Source organism: Mesocricetus auratus, unplaced genomic scaffold, assembly GCF_017639785.1.
Source record: "Mesocricetus auratus isolate SY011 unplaced genomic scaffold, BCM_Maur_2.0 Super-Scaffold_100015, whole genome shotgun sequence".
NCBI lineage: Eukaryota > Metazoa > Chordata > Mammalia > Rodentia > Cricetidae > Mesocricetus > Mesocricetus auratus.
Genome location: NW_024429198.1, coordinates 23,895,360 through 23,915,163, shown reverse-complemented (window position 1 = coordinate 23,915,163; position 19,804 = coordinate 23,895,360). Strand labels below are relative to the sequence as shown.

The following is a 19,804-nucleotide window of genomic DNA, read 5'->3' as shown; positions in this document are numbered from 1 at the left end:
CTGTGTCCATTTCCTTTCCTCAGTGACTCTTACCTTCTAACATAAGATATACTTACTTAAAGTGTTGACTTTCTGATTTCCATGTGTATTGCTAGAAAAAAGGGTTCCTAAGGACCAGGGCCATGTCTTTTTTTTCTATTCTTCATACTCCCAAGAACACAGGCTTATGACATAAACAAGCACAGAATAAATGTATTGATGAATCAATGAACAGATAAAGTAATAGATGAAGTAAGTGGGAAGGAAGCTCGATTCTATTAGGGCTGCTTATAAGAGCCAATGTCTTATAAGCAGCAAGCAGATGAGGAGCAGTAATCTACATTGTCTGCTTAAAAACTAGGACAGGTAAGCAGCTCGAATGGGCAGAGCCTCTGAGATGGAGAAAAGAGGGATGGAGGCAAATCAGGTTCCATCACTTCCTGGATGTGACATTTGCTGGAGTGGGCTGTACATCTGCTGTCTTCCAATTCAACTTTATGAATTCACCTTAGCATCTGAAAAAAGTCTAGCCAGTAGCACAGAAGAAGGTCTGATGTGACTCCCGTGACGGATGGACTCTTGAGAGGACACAACGACGAGGATATAATCATTCCCCAAGGCCTACTGCAGAATTAGCCATGGCCTTTCAGTAAACCCTTAGGTGGCTAGATCAACTAGAGTCTTCCGTAAAGTTAAAACTGGAAAGTTAGACACCGATGACACTACTTCATATTCACGTTGGGGTATGGTTTGTGAGTAAGAGAGAAACAATTCATATCACCTTAGAATTTATGTTTTTAGAGATAATGAATAAATTTTTTTCTGTTAATCATTGATCTTACTCAGCTGATCATACTCAGATCATCATCCATTAGCCACAATTTGGGCTTACTTGTCCTTGCAACACTTGTTAACCACAGGACATTCAAAAAATTAATATTGCTTGAAGGAGAGAGGTAACATCATTTAGAATATTGACAAGAATATATCAATGGGCTTTGTGAAAACAATGGATCTCAATGAGATGTATCAGAAATGTGACCTGGTTGCTCTGTTTCTAAGAGGGTAACACTAATTGTTTGGTTTAATTGCTAGTTTTCTGGTTCAGCATTTTATTGCTACTACTTTGAAATTACAGGTCCTGTGGGATATTCAGTGAAGCAGCTTCTCATATACAGCACACAGTTGGAGTTCATCATGGTTCCAATCACCAATAACCAGTGAGACTTTAGAGTTGAGTTGGTCAGTTCCCATTTCGTCATTAGTCCATCAGTGTCTGGTTTGAGTCTTCAGACTTCTTGATCCTACCTCTCTACTCTACAACATTTGACACCCACTCAAGTTATATATTGAGCATTTGCACTCATTGGTGCCTTCAAACTACGACCAGGATGACTCCAAACACATAGCTGTGACATCCTTACAAGGTAGTAACACTTTCTGATTAAATTTTCATGAGAGGCAGAGAGCCAAGCATTCAAGTCCATGAACTGTTTTCTAATTCTCTTTTATCTACTTTGTTACAGCCCAGCACACAAGACAGCAACATTTACAAAACTACATCTGTCAAGGCAGTTGTCCAGGAAAGAAGTCATTTTTAAATACAATTAGCAGAATGATTTAACTTTAAGAAATGAAATACACAATGTCACTTGATTGGTATAGTGGCTACATGAGGCCATTATAATCTAACCTCTAAACATTGTGCCTTTGAGGCCCTTCTGCTTCATAGAGGAAAGTCTGCTTTCAAGCACCTCTCAGTTTTATTGGAAAAACACATGGGTGAATAATATGAAATCAGTGAGAGAGACAGATGGACTAGAGGCTTACAGAATTCAGTGATGTACCCTAGGACTTGGTAAGGGTTCCTGGTAAATGCAGTACTCAGTAAGTGCCTAAGAAATAACTAGTCTCCTCATTTAAAAGTTGAGAGTTGTTGTTCCAGGATCTAAAGCATATAAGTTTAGAATTTCATATACAGTTGAAAATATGCTCAAAATTTCATTAAAGAAGATAACAGTAGAATATACTAATTCTTATGGACTGTCTGGATATATAACATACAATTGAATATATAATATGCCCAAATCATAAAAACAAAAATGTTACGCACACACACACACACATGCACACACACACAGATTTTCTTTTAGGTGGTATAAAAGTTATCAAACAAGAATGTGTGTGTGTGCACACGCGCATTCGTGCACCTCTATGTGTGCATGTACACTCCCCTATGCATGAGTACCCCAAGTGTTAGACCTGTATGCTTTTAACCAAGTTGTTTTTAACTACAGATAATGAATTTGTGCAATAAAATTGTAAGAATACTCACATGCCTTAAAGAAACAATTAAGGGTATACTTCAAAATCTAACTTGACAACGTGTAAGTATTCCTAAGGTAATCACAACTATCTACAGTTTAGTTCTCTATACTTGATTAAGAGTTGGCACTGCTTCTTGATAGGATTAACTTCAAAGAATAATTGCATGCCTTCTTTTTTTTTTTTAAGGATAAAGACTATTGTCCTTTTCCCAGGTAAACTCACAAATTCAGACTGTCTGATCTACTGATAACACAGACAGATTAAATATGTTAACAATATGCTCATTTACATATTCATGCAGTAAATACTTACAACAGAAATACAGACATTCATAAAGAAAACGTTGCCTATTGTATGTTACTCTGCACTCATAGTTAGACATTTCTTTAATTCATTCACAGCAAAGGACCTTTGGTAAGTTGTTTCACACATCCACAGAAACCTTCTGGTTCCCACATTCCTTATGTCCTCTGTCTTTAAACCTGCTCCCCTGGAGCGCACCCCACAAAAGAGCAAAGGGCGCTTACCTGGCTGAAGCTCTGGGTGGCAGCTCGGGCTTGTGTGCTGCGTGCTGGGAGCTGAGAAGGGGCTGTGTCACCCAGGGCCAGGGTCTGGTTGCTATGGTAGCTGGCAGGATACTGGAAAGACCCTTCAGGTTTGGAATTGAGCTGAAGTGCACTCTGGGAGAGCAGGCTGGGCCCTGCGTTGAAAGTCATTTAGAGCAGTCAGTGGCAGTCTCAGTGAAGCAGAAATGACATGTATTATTTATTGAGAGTAGCCTAGAATTATCACATGCACATGATTCCAGCCGTCTATGCTTTGAATTCTGAGAACTAAAATGACCATATAATTCAGCTCCAGATGAGGTTGTGTGTGTGTGTGTGTGTGTGTGTGTGTGTGTGTGGCTTAAAAGTTCTCAGAGGAGTAGATTTTTCAAATGATCTCATCCTGACCTACATAGAGATATTTCTTATGAAGCAAATTAATCAAGTAGCTATTTTTGGATCAGACAATATCAGAAACATTTGAAATAATGTAAAAAAATCTTCACCTTTTTGTACATTTTAATTGCATTAATATAATTATATCTCCCACTTCATGACTGGCATGCTGAAACACTCAAAACCTTCTGATCAGTGACAGATTCCATTGTATAAATAATGATGTAATACCACAGTGCCAGAGAACAGATAGTGTTTAAAATATTAATAGCTGTTCATATAATGTAGGATTCACCCTCATCTCACATAGTCCCCGCTGACTAGTTATCTTTGTCATCACAGCAATGCTCCACAGGAGAACAAAGAGAAAGATGTAGTGTTAAGATTGTCTCTGTTAAGTCCAGAGAAGCAAGGTAACAAGGAGGACCCTAAGAGGTAGGCATGGGCTTCCCTGGGAAGGGAAAATAGATGTGATCTCCTGGGTAAAATGGGGGCCAGGGGTGGGGTAGAATGTAGGGATGGGGGATGGGAACATGAGGGATCTGGTTGGTTGAGTTGGGGTTAGGATGGAGGGGAAGAGTAATTAAAGAGATACCTTGATAAAGAGAGCTATTATGGGTTAGGGAGAAGCCTGGTGCCAGGAAACTCCTAGGAATCCACAAGGATGACCCCTGCTAAGAGTCCTAGTAATAATAGAGAGGGTACCTGACCTGATGGCTGCCCTAGTCTTCACCTTAGAGCTGTTATCCAGTAAGGAATGGAAGCACAACCATGCACTGGGCCCAGATTCAGGAGTCCAGTTGAAGAGAGGGAGCAAGGGCGCGCGTGTGTGTGTGTGTGTGTGTGTGTGTGTGTGTGTGTGTGTGTGTGTGTGTGTGTGTGTAATCATGATGGGGAAACCCACAGAGATAGGTGATGTGCTGTAGTCGGAGCTCATGGAATCTGAACACACATCTAGGGAACCTGCATTGGAGTGACTTAGGCCCTTTATATGTGGGTTTCAGTTGCTTGGCCTGTTTGTGGGGCCCTTGGCAGTAGGATCAGGACCTGTCTCTGGCACATACCCTGGCGTTTTTGGAACCTATTACCCATGCTGGGATGCCTCTCCTAGCCTTGAGGCAGGGGAAAGAGTTTGATCCTGTCTCAACTTGATATGCCATGCTTTGCTGACTCCTATGGGAGGCCTTCCCCTTTCTGAACCTGAATGGAGGAGGAGTGAATGGGGGCAGGTAGATGGGAGGTCGTCAGAAGTAATAGGGAGAGAGGATGTAGGGGAAACTGGTTGGTATGGAAAATAAATTTGAAAAAAGAAAAAAGAAAAAAAAACATTGGTACTGTTAATGTGGGGTGCATTAGAGGGAATGAGGAGAGGAATGGCAGGTCCTGACCTTAAAATCACAGTTTGCATGTACAATTTGACTTTATTTTCTTGTAGTTTACTTATATTGAATTCTTGTAGGAGTTTACACATTTTATTTTAGGAAAAAATTTAAACTCAAATTTAATATTCACTTTGGGAACTGAAGCCCTCACGAAGAAGTGAGTGAGTATTTGTTAGTTTTCCTTGAGTGTGTTTGAGGTGGCTGATGTAGGAACAGTGTTAGAAGAGCTAGAACTTGGCAATACCAATGTCCTCATGCTTCCTTTAGCATGGTAGGAAGTCATCTCTTCACTCATGCAGAGTAATAAAATATACGGCCTACAAGACAGTCATGGAACATCCTGGATGCTTTCTTTGCTCCTTAAAATAACAGTATCATTTCTGGTAAGTTAGAAATTGCAGGATTCTTATTTGTGTTTAAACATTGCCTTCTCTTTCAATTGAAATCGTAGATGTGACAAGGACCATTCTTTGATAACTATAACATGCCTATTTTTAGGAGTATTCATTCACATGATCCTGTGAATCTCTGCAGTCCCTCATTCCCTGTTGGCAGTTTGAAACAGCATGAGGATACCATTCTAAACTGTTTCCATTCAGTCCCACCTTTATCATGAAAGGCTTCACAAAAGCACAAGCACAACTCTTTTCTTTTAACATAAAACATAGTCCCAAGGAAACAGTACACATCAGACAGTTATATTTTCAACAGCTTGCAAAAAGACCATGTCATCTATTTTGAGAGTACTGCAAGTTTAATCACCAGAATGATGCTGCCTCTGTGCAGAGATGCATCTCCTTTCATTCAGGGCACCAGAAGTTCACTATTCTGATGGCAGTGTTGGAAGCTGCTAGGCATAGCAAAGACAACAGCTGGTCTCTACATTCTAGACAATGGGTAGGCAGAGTTCTGGAAGAGCTTTTGTAAGCACAGTAGGAAACTGTTAGGGGTAGTGATCCACAGGGGATGCCCATGGAGAAGAGATAGGGCGTCCTCACTGGAAGAGCAGTGATGAGTTCTGGCTAACTGCTTTAGTCCTGGACCCCAGTGGAGACTACAAGGGAGAGAGTGACCATGGAGGAAGAGCAATGGCTCTTTCTTGATAGTCACTGACCAACCAGAAACAGGAAGCTTCACGCTGTCTTCAACTGTTATTACATTCAGGATAGTAGATGGGCATGTAACATCATGCACTGGGCATAGCTTATTCCCACAGTGCACCTCAAGGGCAAGGAAGGTTAAGGAAGACACCTCACATCATTTAACATAATACACAAAGCAAAAGGCTCACATGCTCTAATTATTTGCCTTTTAAGACAGTATGTGAATTTGCTCCAATGAACTTTTCCTGAGTAGCAAGTTAAATAATATTATGTCTCATGAATTTCCTGCAATTATCCCCAGAAACATAAAAATGCTGTTGCTGATAAAGGATTTTCAAATAACAACATAAGGTTCTTTTGAAAAAAGAATTGCAATTATAGTTGTGGCTTATCTTCTTCTGAGAAATGCATCATGGGTAATCAAACCTGCTCATCTTTTATAGAATCAGTCATGTATTTGATCAATACTCAATGAAAACAAAGTAAGACTCGCTATCTCATTATCCCGCTAATACATGTCAAGCCCTGAAACCAAGATGTGCTCTGACAATGATAATCACAGCAACGAGCAGTATCGTAACATCACAACACAGTGATGTTACCTGTCAAGGACAGAACAGGCAGAAAATAGCCCAGACCCTGTATGTACCATACAATGACTTTTCCCCACTGCTCATTAGGCTTCAAATCAACATGATTTTTTTCTAGTTTTGAAGAACATGCATACATGAGAAAATGAAAATGGTTTAAAAATATCACACAACATCCCTAAATCACTTTATAATGGAAATCAAATATGCATACAAATTTCCATTAGTTGATTAATGTTCATTGAGACAGAAAAAAATGTAAACTTGTCAAAGATTTTAGCTTAGGGATTTGAATTATATCTCTCTTTTTTTTCTCTAGAAATCTTAGATTTATATGTAAGCTTGCTTGGGCCAGCAGCAAATTTAGGCAATAATAATGTAAGCTTGCTTGGGCCAGCAGCAAATTTAGGCAATAATCTTGAGGCAATGGGGTGTATGTGTTGGACAATGATGGGGTAATATGGAAGAATTTAGTGAGAGAAACAAAGGACATTTTCCCCTTAATTTGCATGGATAATAATGTCTTCAATGCCAATAACTCTACCAGAAGACATTTGAACTCCTAGCAGCTGAGAATTACAATTTCTGTCTTCACAGAAAATTGAAGCCATGATCTGGATGCATGCTTTTAGAAAACTGACCTGGAAGGTCAGGATTGATCACTGTAGAGCTTGCCCATCATAGAGGAGTCCTGAACATGGGTCAGAAGTAAGTGGAGAAGGATTGTCCCTTGAAGGTCAGGGAGAGGGGTGAAACCATTTCTTGATAAGTTTGTTTTTTAAAAACTCTTTTTGTTCTTGATCTAATCAATGCTCCCCATTCCTACTGGATGGAGGCTAAAAATTCCCAGGAACTGCCATAGTTGATTCAACTACTTCTATAGGATACAGGAAGCAAGGGCTACTGAGTGTGATGGTAACACCTCAACAGGCTCTCACATATATGAACCAACTACAAGACCACACAGCAAGCTTTCAGAAAGGTTATACTTTGTTTTCATTGCTCCCAGAATGTGACTAGAGAGGGACAAGCAGAATTAGAGCTGGGGTCTCAGGCTTAGTGGCTGAAGATGATGCATGAACCCCAGTCTTCTGTTTCCACATCCAGGAAGTGCTGTCTTTAAACCCCAAACATTAAGTCTCCTGTACACATCAGCACAGTAAACATGAAATAGTCTACAAAATAGACAGCAGAAAGCCTTCACTTCTCAGATATTATTTCCCCAGTGAACTGATACTGGGGCTGGAGGAGCTCACTGCCTACTGCTAATTTAACAGACTGAACCTCCGTAAACACAAAGGCTAAATTGTTAATTTTTAGATAGAACTTTAGACCCACTTATAGGTTATATTAACACAGACACCACGATACACAGTCAGTTTCTCATGAAATTAACTGGGTACTCTAAGAGTATCTATGATCATGCATGGTTGACTATGTATGTATGTTTGTAAAGGTTTAAGGAGAACTTATCTGGAATTCCCAGCTCTCCTCTGATTTAGCTGAATATCTGTTCTAGACACATTAAATCCCAATTAAACTACACATTGTGCAATAGCACATTAAGGCCAGAGGTCGTCTAAGTGACATTTGCAAGGTATCATGTAAGTCACAGCCATGTAAGTAAAATGATGGGGTAAGTGCTGAAAAAAAATCAATCCAGAAGCAGAAGGCAGCAGATGTGAGACAAGTCCTCCTACATATCTCCATAGTCACAAATGCTGATGGGGGTAGCAGTGGCAGCAGTAGAGGGTGCTCTTTACTAGGTCCCAAGAACTGAAGGGAGTACTTTGCACCTATTAACAAATTGAAGTTGAAACGAGTCTCAGCAAGGAATAGTACTATCAATCTCTCTGCTGCTGAGGGGACTGAAGAGTCCCCCAGCTGAAGGGATTTAGTAAGTGGCACCACTGAGGGGAGTTGCCAAACTTGCTGTCAAGCTTCAGTAGTGCTTTTAACCCAGAGCTTGCCTTATATTCTATTCTGTTGCTTCACATTTTAATCTCTCCAAATGTGAGTTTGAAAATTCTTCACAGACTTCAAGATTTTATGTGAATTATTTTCTGCCACATCACCATCATCATCAATAATTATCTATTTGTCCAATTACAGAGCCACGTGCTCTACTAATGGTAAAACCCAGAGTGGGTTTGTTTACCTGGGAACATGTTATTGTGATATTTCTCATTATTTATGGTTTTCTTTTCATACTTTTGTTTTGTAGGTGGAGGCATCTAATGCATTGTTCAGCAAAGTGGCCTGCTGCAATAAAAAAACAAACACTTATTGTCACATCCAAGAGTTGAAAAGCTAAAATCTTTGTCATTAGGAGAAATCTGTTCTTGTTTTTTTTTCAACCTGATATTCCTTTCTCTGCTAGCTGTGGAGCTCATTATCAAATGTCAAATATTAAACATCACCCCCACGAACCTTTCTCTGATGGCCAACAGCCCAGGGAAAATTAACCTTGTCCTCCCCTTCTACCTTAATTCTCTGTAGACCCAACTCCAAGAAGTTTTAATAGTCAGGCAGATGCATGTGTACTGTATAGCACAATAAAAGGTTCTTGGAATATGGGATGAGAGCTGGAACTACAGAAGTGTTGTGCCAGTGCCAAATGAGTTAGCATGGGGTATGTTTATAAAGCCACAGGCATCTATAGTGACAGCAGGTTGCTGCTGAGTGGCAGTAGGGACAAGAGACTGGGAACCCCTTTCAGTGCAGACAAAGTAATCTGTGATGATTTTAAAATTCATAGCTGAAGCAGGGAGACAAAGGGTGGAAAGGGAGACACACATTTAAGAGATGTATGCAAAGAACTCAGCAGATAGGAGAAACATTCCCAAAAGGATGAGTGGCAGGAAGGTGTGTGTGTGCGACCCAGGTTTGGAGACTGCCTGCCTGACTGCTTCAGTCCTGCAGTTTGAGAAGATGGTGGGAATTCATCTATGGAGGTTAAAGACACTTCAGACCCTAATGAAACTTGGCTAATGTAATAGCTTAGGTCTTTAATCATTTCCCAAGTAATTAAAAAGACATATTTCAATCATAAATAAATAAAACTCTAGAGTAGAAGTGTGGTTGTGGAAGTCATCTGTAGAAGTGTGCCAAGACCCAAGAACTAGGGTAGGTCTTCGAAGGGCAGAGTTTATAGAGTTGATTTCAAAGAATTATTTACTATTGTCAAATGCATTAAGAAAAAAAGGAAAACCACCCTAAGAAGATTGAGTAAGGCTTGAACAGGCAAACAAAGAGATGTTTTGTGAGACTGTTAATTTAGAATAATCAACAGAAAAATAAACATGCAAACTACTCATACCTTCAGGAAAGGGGAATACCTCACACTCACAACTTTAGTTAAATTTATGCTTCTCGGGAAAAACAGAGATGGGATACATTCTGGGGTAAACTTTCTTTTTAAAAGATAATTTAATAAACTTACTTTATCCTGGCCATGAAAAATAGTTGTACCAAATCTCACACACATATCTGTAACAATGGAGAAAATGGCATTTTTTCTGCATTCTTGCTATTTGACCTTTGGAGGAGGTTAAGAATAATAGATGAAGAATTTTTTTAAATGAGAATAAACTCTTACAACAATACCAAATAAGAGGGATATGAGGGAGTTGGCTGATGGAAAGTACTAGGTTGGGCTAAGTATGCGATGGTGATTATATACAAGGGTGTTATTACAAATTACAAAATAAAGGAGAAGACTGATAATTATTTGTAAGATTATTATGGTCATAATCACCACACATTGTTTTGCAGAATATAAACACTGACTTTGTTTAAAATGAACCATAAATCCTGTTTACCTTTTGGAGAGGATTCTTCTTCCTGGGTTCTAAGAGAACCTGTCACTTTACCAAGACACTTAGAAGATGTACCAGGTGGCACTAAACTGGTTATTTTCTCCTGAAACTCATTAGTAACTTATTTATGAGTTACCATTTGGAGAAGTCCCAGGGAGGAGGCCCTAGAAATAGTGGCCTAACCCATCCCCATCAAAATGTAACTGCAGGCAGAAGAAGTTCCAGGGGCCTGTTACACAAGCAGACTTAGAGCTGACAGGGCAGCTCTGTGAGCAGAGAGGCATTCACATTTCATTTCTGTCTCTGTATCTGGTTGATTCCAATGTGCAAAATGATTTATGTGAGAATTAAAACTTCAATAGTTCCAAGAAGACTGAACACACACAGACTTTAAACTGATTTAAATCCAACAAATGTCATTGTCTTGCAGCTTTTGCAAGCCAGATTGATACAGAGACATAGACCCACACTTGGTAAGTGTCTTGCACAATACAGTATCTGTTTCTTTAGGTTTGTACATGAAAGAGAATATTGAGGAAGCCTGTTTTTCAAAAGCACAGAGACCAAATATGTAATTTTAGTTTGCAATGCTCTGTAAAGAATTTGACAAAGCCCGTGGGTATAACCATAAAGCAGTGACTTTACTTCACATCATAGCTCCCAAGTGGTCCTTTCTAAATAAGGTTTATCTTCTGATTACTTATCATTGGTATTACTGTTGTATAATGAGGACAAAAATACTAAATGTATCACAATAAGTTAATAATCTAATGAAAGAAGATTCATCTCTGCATACCAAAATCTTGAAAAGAAATGGAAAATTAATGGAGGCCAGTGATGAAGGAGAAAAGACTTAAAACCAATCTAACAACTCAACAGCCAGTGTCTCACAATGGTGGACTTGTCCCTGTCCCTGAGGTCTTCATGGTTGCTTGTGAACTTTGTCTCTATTTCTTACGATCCATCTTCTCACATAGAAATATACTGGTGCTACGTCATCTCTCAGTTCTAGTAGCTCTCAAACTTTCTGGTCCCCAAACTAGTGTCCTTATACACTCCTGAGGATCTCTACCAGTTTGTATTGATATGGATTATAAGCAGTGGTATTTGGTGGCATATTTAAAACAGAAGACTAGTAAGACTACTGTGATAGCATGGATAGCAGCACATTCCCCATGGTATCAGGGAAATGCCCTGAACTGTCATGTGGGAAGAAAAAAAAATCACTGAAAGGCAACTGATCTCTTAGATTGTGAAGATCATGTGACTTTGAGGGTTCTCTGCAAGAATCTCAACACAGACCTCTACCCCCAAGAATTCCCAAGAACACTTTATTTTCATGTATGTAGCTGGGGCACCAACAGCTCTCCATGTGAAAAGATATGTCATAAGAATCAGGGAGCAGCCAAGTGGTGGTGGTGCACGTCTTTAATCCCAGCACTCGGGAGGCAGAGGCAGGTGGTTCTCTGTGAGTTCGAGACTGCATTAGAGACCAGCCTGGTCTACAAGAGCTAGTTCCAGGACAGCCTCCAAAGCCACAGAGAAATCCTGTCTCGAAAAACAAAAACAAAACAAAACAAAAAAAGAACCAGGGAGCAAGTCCACAAAGTAGCCAAGGCTTTCTGTCTTGTTGAATCTTGGTCTATCCCATGATAGACAGGGAAGAAAACACATGATCCTCTTTCCCTTGACCATGGCTTTCCTGTGGTGAACTACTTTGGTTAGTAGGTTTCATTTTTATTGCTATTATTTCTATCTTCGCTATTGGTATTCCTTTCTGGGATAAAGAAAAGTCACTCCACAAAATGCCTCCTGCTTTTAATATTATGAGTCATATGGATATATGGTGTTACATTTTACAGCATTTTAATAACTTGATGTCTCAAAGGTTCTCATGTGAATTAAATATTCTAACAACAAAATGAAAAGGACAGATTGTAGATCCACAGTGAATAACGCATTCACAGTAACCACATTGCATACATTATATTTGGGTCTTGTCTGCTCTAAGTGGAATTCTATATATGATTGATTCTTGACATTTTATTATACATGATTTGAAAATTTTCTTCATATATGAGCTCTCATGAGCTTCCCACTGAATGACAGAACTATCCACAATATAGTAGAGTTCAAATTCATTAGTACACTAAATAAAGAAGTAATCCCTCTTTTAAAATATATTAGACATCTTAATTTCTGGTTAACTTACATGTCATTTTCTCCTAAGCTGTCCATTTATTTCTGTATTTGTCCAGCTTTAGTTTTGATTTTGACTGACAGTACTTTTATTAGTTATTGGCTGAGATACCATCAGCCTTATAAATCATATCTGCTTGTATCTCAAAGGATGCATGAGTTAAATGAAGTTCTTGATCCAAGTTCATTCAGGCTAAGCCGTGCAGAACATTGAAAAGCTAATGGCTCCTAGCACCATCAGTAAATTGTTCTTGTTGGTCATATGCTCTGGTTCATGTAACTGAAGTTAAGCCATCCTTCTACTTACTCAGGGACACATATATGTATGAGAAAATGGCATGATGGCAAAGGTTGTTCATGTTTTCATACTGTTCAGGACAGTGGTTTTAAAAAACAGAGTTGGAAGATATTTACAACTATCACACCATAAATTAATATAGCTGGGTAGTTACTGCTCATCATGACATTCTTAAGACAAGATTACTATGATTTAACATTTATTTTGAATAAGACCTTGGAAAGAAAAATAACAAAAGCTTTACATTATGACAAATCAAGTAGCACACACTCAGGTAATGAAATAACTTCCTATTTAATTTTTTTCCAGGCTGATTTACACTTATTTAGTGTTGCTTCAGTCCCCTTTGAGTGGGGATTAGGAGACTCAAGGGCATGATGCCAGGTTCAATTTGGCATTAGCTAGTTCACAGCTATTCTAGCTAATGAAGCCATTGATTGAATAATCACAAGGGACTCCCCAAATCTGATGTGCTTTTGCTAATTAGATGGATGTATCCAAGGGTGCTACATATCTATGTGCTGTTTCTAGATCAAGAGCATTCACATTGGATACTATTGCACCACACAGTAGACCACTATGCTGGTTAAACTTCTGACCCCCATACTCATTCCTTTAAATCCCTCCATTGACAAGGAGGCCTGCCACTTGTGGGATCTGACAGAAGCACGGGTGAGGTGGGGATCTAGGAAAGGAGCAAGGAGATTAAATTTACCAATTTTTGCTGCTTGACTCTGCTTCTACCAGTTCTAGCAAGTTCCTTCAGGTTCAAGGGTGGTGACAGCTTCTGTCAGTTTGTTACTAATTCCCAGGAGTTCCAGCATGTGCTGTCTGCTCCTTTAATCTTGCCTATCTCTTTGTAAATAGCCTCTTAATTAAATTGCTTTTAGTTAAACTCTTTTGAATAGAATCTTTATTCTATCTGACCCCTAGCTGATAGACATAAAGGGAACAACTGACATTTTAATTTTCAGATCCTTTCAACACTCAATGTTAGCAATGCATTGATATCTCCAACTACAGTTATGCATCCGATATTTTCAATTTTCCCCCTAAATTTTATACAGTGACTTTAGTCTCAAAGTGCTTCTGAAATTGTTATGAGCAGATTTCTTTCCTGAGTAACAGCATTCTCCACATGGCTGTGGTTCAGAAGCCTTTGGCACAAAAATTTGGTGCTGCCCTCATCATCTAGTACATTATATAGAAATATATAATACATTATATAAAAATATATATTTATAATACATTATGTATATGACCCAAATTAGAAAACAGCCAAATAGCAATCAAAATTCCAGAGGACAAGTTGTAATATATTTTTACAATGTAACTCTATTTAGTACTGAAAAAGTTAACTAGTGTTTTGTAACAGAATGAACAAATATCACAGCCACAATTCAAAGAAGATACTTATGTGAGTGCACTTGTTTGCAATGCAGAAAAGCAAACACAGATCTAAAGAGCAGCTGTCTTGCTAGCAGGCAGTTTGCTTTGGTTACCTTTCCTTACTTTAAAGTTGGGTGCCAGAGTTTAGGAGAAAAATCTTAGCTATCTTGACTCAGACTACTCAGTCCATTATAGAAAATACATAATCTCCATTAAAACACAGAGCAAGAACAAAATGTATCTGCAATGACTGGAGTGTTTAACGACCTGTAAGGCATAAAAATAAAGGGTGGTGCCTTTTGTGGATGACTTTTCCGCACACACTTCAAGAAGGAAAGCCTTCAGTAGACATTCTTTAGAGTCCTTTAAAGAGAGTTTTTCAACTGAAGGTAAATGTGGTGGTTACTTATTTCATTAAACAATGAAACATCATGCATATTCATATTTTCAACTATTTCATTTTGTTGTTTTGTTTCTGAAAAACGTTTCACCGTTTCCATATTTCTCACTGGTGTTTATTTAGCTTCTTAAATTACTTTTAGCTATGTGTGTAGATGTATGTCTCTGAGTGAGAATGAACACATGTGAGTGAAGGCTCCTATCGAGTCCAAAAGACAGAATCATGTTCCTGTAGTGATGGAGTTTGAGCAGGTTGTAAGCTGCCTCACATGGTACTGAGAGACAATCTCAGGTCTTTTGTAAAAGCTGCATGCACAGTAAACCACTTAACTATCTCTCCAGACCTTGTTTGGCTCTTAAGATTTTCCAAAAATAAATACAACATTCCTATATTTTTAATAATAAAGTTTAGATTTCCACCAAATACAAGTTTTATGGTGAAACATTCTTGTTTTGTAAACAGTGCATAAGTTTCTCATCAGAGTCAATGTTTCCCAGAAGCATGGTTCCTGGGTACTATTATTTATGTTTTTAAATTTTGTGAATTATTATTAGTGAATGTGAACTTTTTATCTGATGTCTTTACTTCTTCTCTGATCCATCATGCCAAAATTTCCTTGTTGGATACTTTTTATAATCACATGACAAAAGTTGGAAAAATAATAAATATGTTGATTTTTCAAATACTTTCTTACTCGTTATTTATTAATTGAGACAGAGACTCATATACTCCAGGCTGGCCTCAAAGTCTCTCTGTAGTCTTGACTTTATGATTCTCCTGTCTGCATATGCCAAGGATTGATATTCAGATGTGTACCATCCTGTGGGATTGAAGACTAGGCTCTGGGCATGTTACCTAAGGAGTCTGACAATGCAGTCACTTCCACAGTCTGTGCTTATCAATTGTTAAGTAACATCTACTTTTCTTGTACTCTTTCTTTTATTATTCATTCTAAGTGTGCACTGACAAGGTCAAATTAATACTTTATTGCTTTTATTTTTGAGATTATAATGACATCATTTACCCTTTTCTCCCTCCAAATCCTTCCATGTACCTCTCCTTGCTCTTTCAAGCTCATGGCCTGTGTTTTCATTATCATTACATGCATATATATATATATATATATATATATATATATATCCTGAAATATAACATGCTTAATCTGTATACTGTCACCTGTATGTATGTTTTCAGGGCTGATCATTAAGTTTTGAATTTTTGCCTGATCACCCAGAGCCTGTGCTGTTCTATTTCTTTCCTTTGTAGTCTTCCATTTATCCCATCTTTACAGGGGAAAACAGTTTTGATACCTCATTGCCCAATGTTTGGAGGTCTGGGCAATCTATGGAGTCTCTGGTAGCGGGTCAATATTTGCTCCTAGTAAACTAATGGACTTTGGGAGGCCACTCCACATAGGGCAATACTCTCAGCCTAGACACACAGGGGCAGGTCTAGGCCCTGCTCCAAATCATCTGACAGACTTTGACGATCCCCCATGAGAGGTCTCACCCTCCCTGGGGAGCAGAAAGGGGACAGGATAGGGGGTCAATGTGGGGTAGGGGAGTTGGGGAGGGAAGAGGGAACTGGGATTAACATGTAAAACAAGCTTGTTTCTAATTTAAATAAGAAAATACAGAGGCAGACACCCACAGCTAAACACTGAATTGAACTCCTGGAATCCAGTGGCAGAAAGGGAGAAATGATGAGCAAAGGAGTTAAGACTGGGCTGGTTTAACCCACAGAAACACTTGACCTGAACAAGGGGGAGCTCTTAGGTCCCAGATTGATGGCTGTGTGGAAAGCATGGGACTGACCCAGACCCTCTGAATGTGGGTGTCAGTTAGGAAACCTAGGTAATCTATGGGGCCTTTGGTAGTATTTATCCCTGGCGTACAAATAGATTTTGAGTGCTCATCCCACAATGAGGGATGCTCTCTCAGCCTGGACTCTTGTGGGAGGACCTAAGCTCTGCCCTGGATGAAATGAGAGTCACTGGAGATCCACCATGGAGGGCCTCACCCTCCCTGGTGATCGGAGTGGAGATTGAGTGTGGAACTGGGGGGCCTGGTGAGGAGGGCTGGGGAGGAGAGGAGGGAGAGGGAGCTGGGATTGACATGTGAAACAAGCTTGTTTCTAACTTAAATAAAACAAATAAAAAAAGAAAAAAATCCTGACTAGGTCTTTAGTAGTAATTTCTTTACTTTCTATTTATTAAAGGTTAACCTTTTTCTAAAACTAATATTCAAATATGCTACTCTATTACAGGAAAATGAGACATCTACTCTCTGTTCCCCTGAGCAAGAAGACACACTGTGCTGTGTGGTGCTTTCCGTACTCTTCAATACAGTGTGTGCATTTCAAGTATTAGTTTACCACAATTTGATATAATAGCTCCATTAAAAGCCCTGGGAATTGCACATTTTAAAATATAAATATGGAGACCAAGTATAATGCCAACTCTGCATCTTATTTTGTGAGTATAAATGCAGGAAATTTGCTCTGAACATGTCTGGGTGAGCACAATGACTATCTAAAATAATAGTGGTATTATGTATACTACAGAGAAATGATAGTGTAGAGAAAGTAATATATATATATATATTAAATTATTTTAAAAACAACTGTGGTATCTTACTCTTGTGTGTTCCATTTTATGATAAACTTTGATGTGCAGTGGAGAAAATTTAATTTTTTTAATGCTTCATTGATTTTTTGATGCTGTCATTACCAAGATAATGCGTGTTTTGATAGTTTGATAGTGTCATTTGTGAAATTTTACTAAAATAAGTGCACAGAAATTTATTAATAAAGGGTTCATTCCAATGTATTCACTCTTTATTTCTAAGCTTCAACTGTTCTAGGTGAAAAACATAACTGCATATGAATAAATCTTTAAATATCATAGTGATAACACAATTTAAATACAGAAATAATAAAGTTGTTGCAAAATTGCTTTGGCATAGTACAGAATAATTAGGAGTGATTATAGTATATGGAAAACCCATTTTGTTATATAGTTGGGGTCATGAGGATCTCTCCCAGCAATGATCCATTGGGACAGTTAATTTTAAGGTAGTTGTTGTGTTGGTTAAACAAACATGTAAGTTCATAAGCTATGTTTGTCAAGAAGTTGAAACTTGGGTGAAAAACTGCTGACTTGGAGACTATGTAACCTAATTGACTATGAGGGAATTGTTGAGAGTGAAGAAAGAGAAAGATATTATGAATATTTGTCTCTGTATCTGACATTTGTTTTTCAGTTGGTGGACACTGTTTGGGGAGGCTTAAAACAGGATGACTTCTGGAAGGAATTACGTCACTGGGGCAGGCCATGAGAGTACATACCCTGCCCCAATTCCATTTTGCCTTCTGTATTTCCTTGTGTGCTACAAAATGGGATCAGAGAGTTTCTAAATATGCCTGCCTGCTGCCATGCCTTCCTCACCATGGACCACCACCCTGCAACCCTCAGCCAAAATAAACTCTTATATGTGTTGCCTTTGGTCATGGGGTTTTATCCGAGACCAATAAGTAACAAGCATAATCCGTACTGATGTTATGTTTTAAAAAGTCACTGTACTTTTATTTTAGTTTAGCTCCCTTATGTGTGGTTCCTCGGGTTGGGAGTATAGCTCAGTTTGTAGAGAGCTTGCCTAGTATGAACTTTCCATTTCAGAGTGTGGAGACACACGCCTGTAGTTCCAGCATCCCAGAGACAAAGGAGTTAGGATCAGTGGTTCAGTCATTCTTCACTCCATACATAATGAGTGAGAAGACAGTCTGGGTCATATGAGACTGCCTTAAGAAAAAAAGAAATGCCAAGAATCCAAACCCAGTGGGGCTACTGTTTGACCTACTTTCACTTGTGGAGTAATCCTGTGGGTCAAGTATTCCTGACTCCTGCAGAGAACGAATACAGGAATCCACCAGCTCAAGGCCTGTTGTAAGTTCATCTTCGATGTCTTTTTGACCATCTGTAAGGAGATATATATAAAACAGTAAACATGATAGGGTAATACTGAAGCTCTAAGTCAGCAGTTCTCAACCTGTGGGTCGTGACCCTTTTGGGCGACTCAAAGGGTATTTTCACAGGGGTTTCATGTCACCTGAATTTCAGATATTTACATTATGATTCACAACAGAAGCAAAATTATGGTTATGAAGTAGCAACAAAGCAATTTTATGTTCGGGGAGGTCACCACAACATGAGGTATTGTATTAAAATGTCGCAGCAATAGGAAGGTTGAGAACACTATTTTAGTCTATTATTTAACAATCAAATGCTGTGTCTATCAGACAATGCCTTTGCAGGCCATGACATCAAGTAGAAAAGCAAATGCTAATCAATTATGTGTATCCTTGGAGAAGATACAGTTGTCAGAAAATTAAGAGAAGTTAGCCCCCTCACCCCAAATCATGAGCTATCGTAATAACTTCACTTAATTCTTACTACCTTTTTTCAATTCATTTTTAGAAATCTACAGTTCATAAGAAAATGAATCAATAGAGGTACATGTAGAAAAAGTAAGATTCCATCAAGCGGCCATACTTTACCTTGTGTCTGCCAATGAAACTGCTCTCCTGCTGAACTGCAAGAAAGAGAACACACAGCTGTAATGAACTGATTAGCAAGGGAAGGACCCAAAACACAAGACACGGGGACCTCAGAACATGAAAGAGGGCTTCTTGGAGCTCTCTGTAAGTCTACACAAAGGCAGAGGGTCCCATTGAGATAGAATCTTAATTTTAATGCATTTGGCCTATATCATTCTTTGATTCACAGATAATGCCATGCTACAAGTGGACATTGTTCAGTAATTTTAATAAAGGTAGCTCATTTTTTTCACCAATCCAATCCATTGAACAATAGCTTATGGGTAATTCAGGTTTACTCAATTTTGGTTATTTTAAAACACGAGCCTGCATAGTAGTAGACATTGTAATGAAGCTTAGTAAAGAAATATATACCCCCATTTTTATTAAAAACAAGATAAAATAACTTTTTGCCTTTACTTCAACATTTCCTATTAATCCTTCTTTCTAGTTTATTGTGTGCCTTAAAAAATGTGACTTAAAAATCATAATGTATTACCACCAACTGAATGTAGATTTAGGAATTCTTTCCTAACAATGTATCTTATAAAGTGATCCAGCTAGTTGTTCATATCTGTCTGTCTGACTATGATATGTCAGTGACATTTCAGGGTAGGCCCACATAGATGGCTGATTTATTTTGCATGACTTATTAATCATAAAATAGACAAATACATTTGAAATTTCTGGTTGAACAACTTCCATTGTATGTTCTTCTAACAGTACCACCATAACTGATGAGAAATAGGGCTATCAGAGGCAGACAGCATTTTGAGAATGGTTT

The 19,804-nt window shown here is 38.5% G+C and overlaps 1 protein-coding gene across 5 annotated transcripts in view; it reads right to left on the bottom strand.

Annotated features, from left to right (window-relative positions):
- The window catches only part of Ctnnd2 (catenin delta 2), an 814,201-nt gene that overhangs the window by 368,247 nt on the left and 426,150 nt on the right, over window positions 1-19,804 (bottom strand). For all 5 annotated transcript variants that reach the window (XM_040757687.1, XM_040757684.1, XM_040757683.1 and 2 more), the window contains 3 exons: window positions 18,982-19,016; window positions 18,285-18,401; window positions 2,835-3,007 (listed from right to left, as the gene is read on the bottom strand). In XM_040757687.1, coding sequence (XP_040613621.1) covers window positions 2,835-3,007; window positions 18,285-18,401; window positions 18,982-19,016 — 325 coding nt within the window. The remainder of the gene's footprint in view (window positions 1-2,834; window positions 3,008-18,284; window positions 18,402-18,981; window positions 19,017-19,804) is intronic.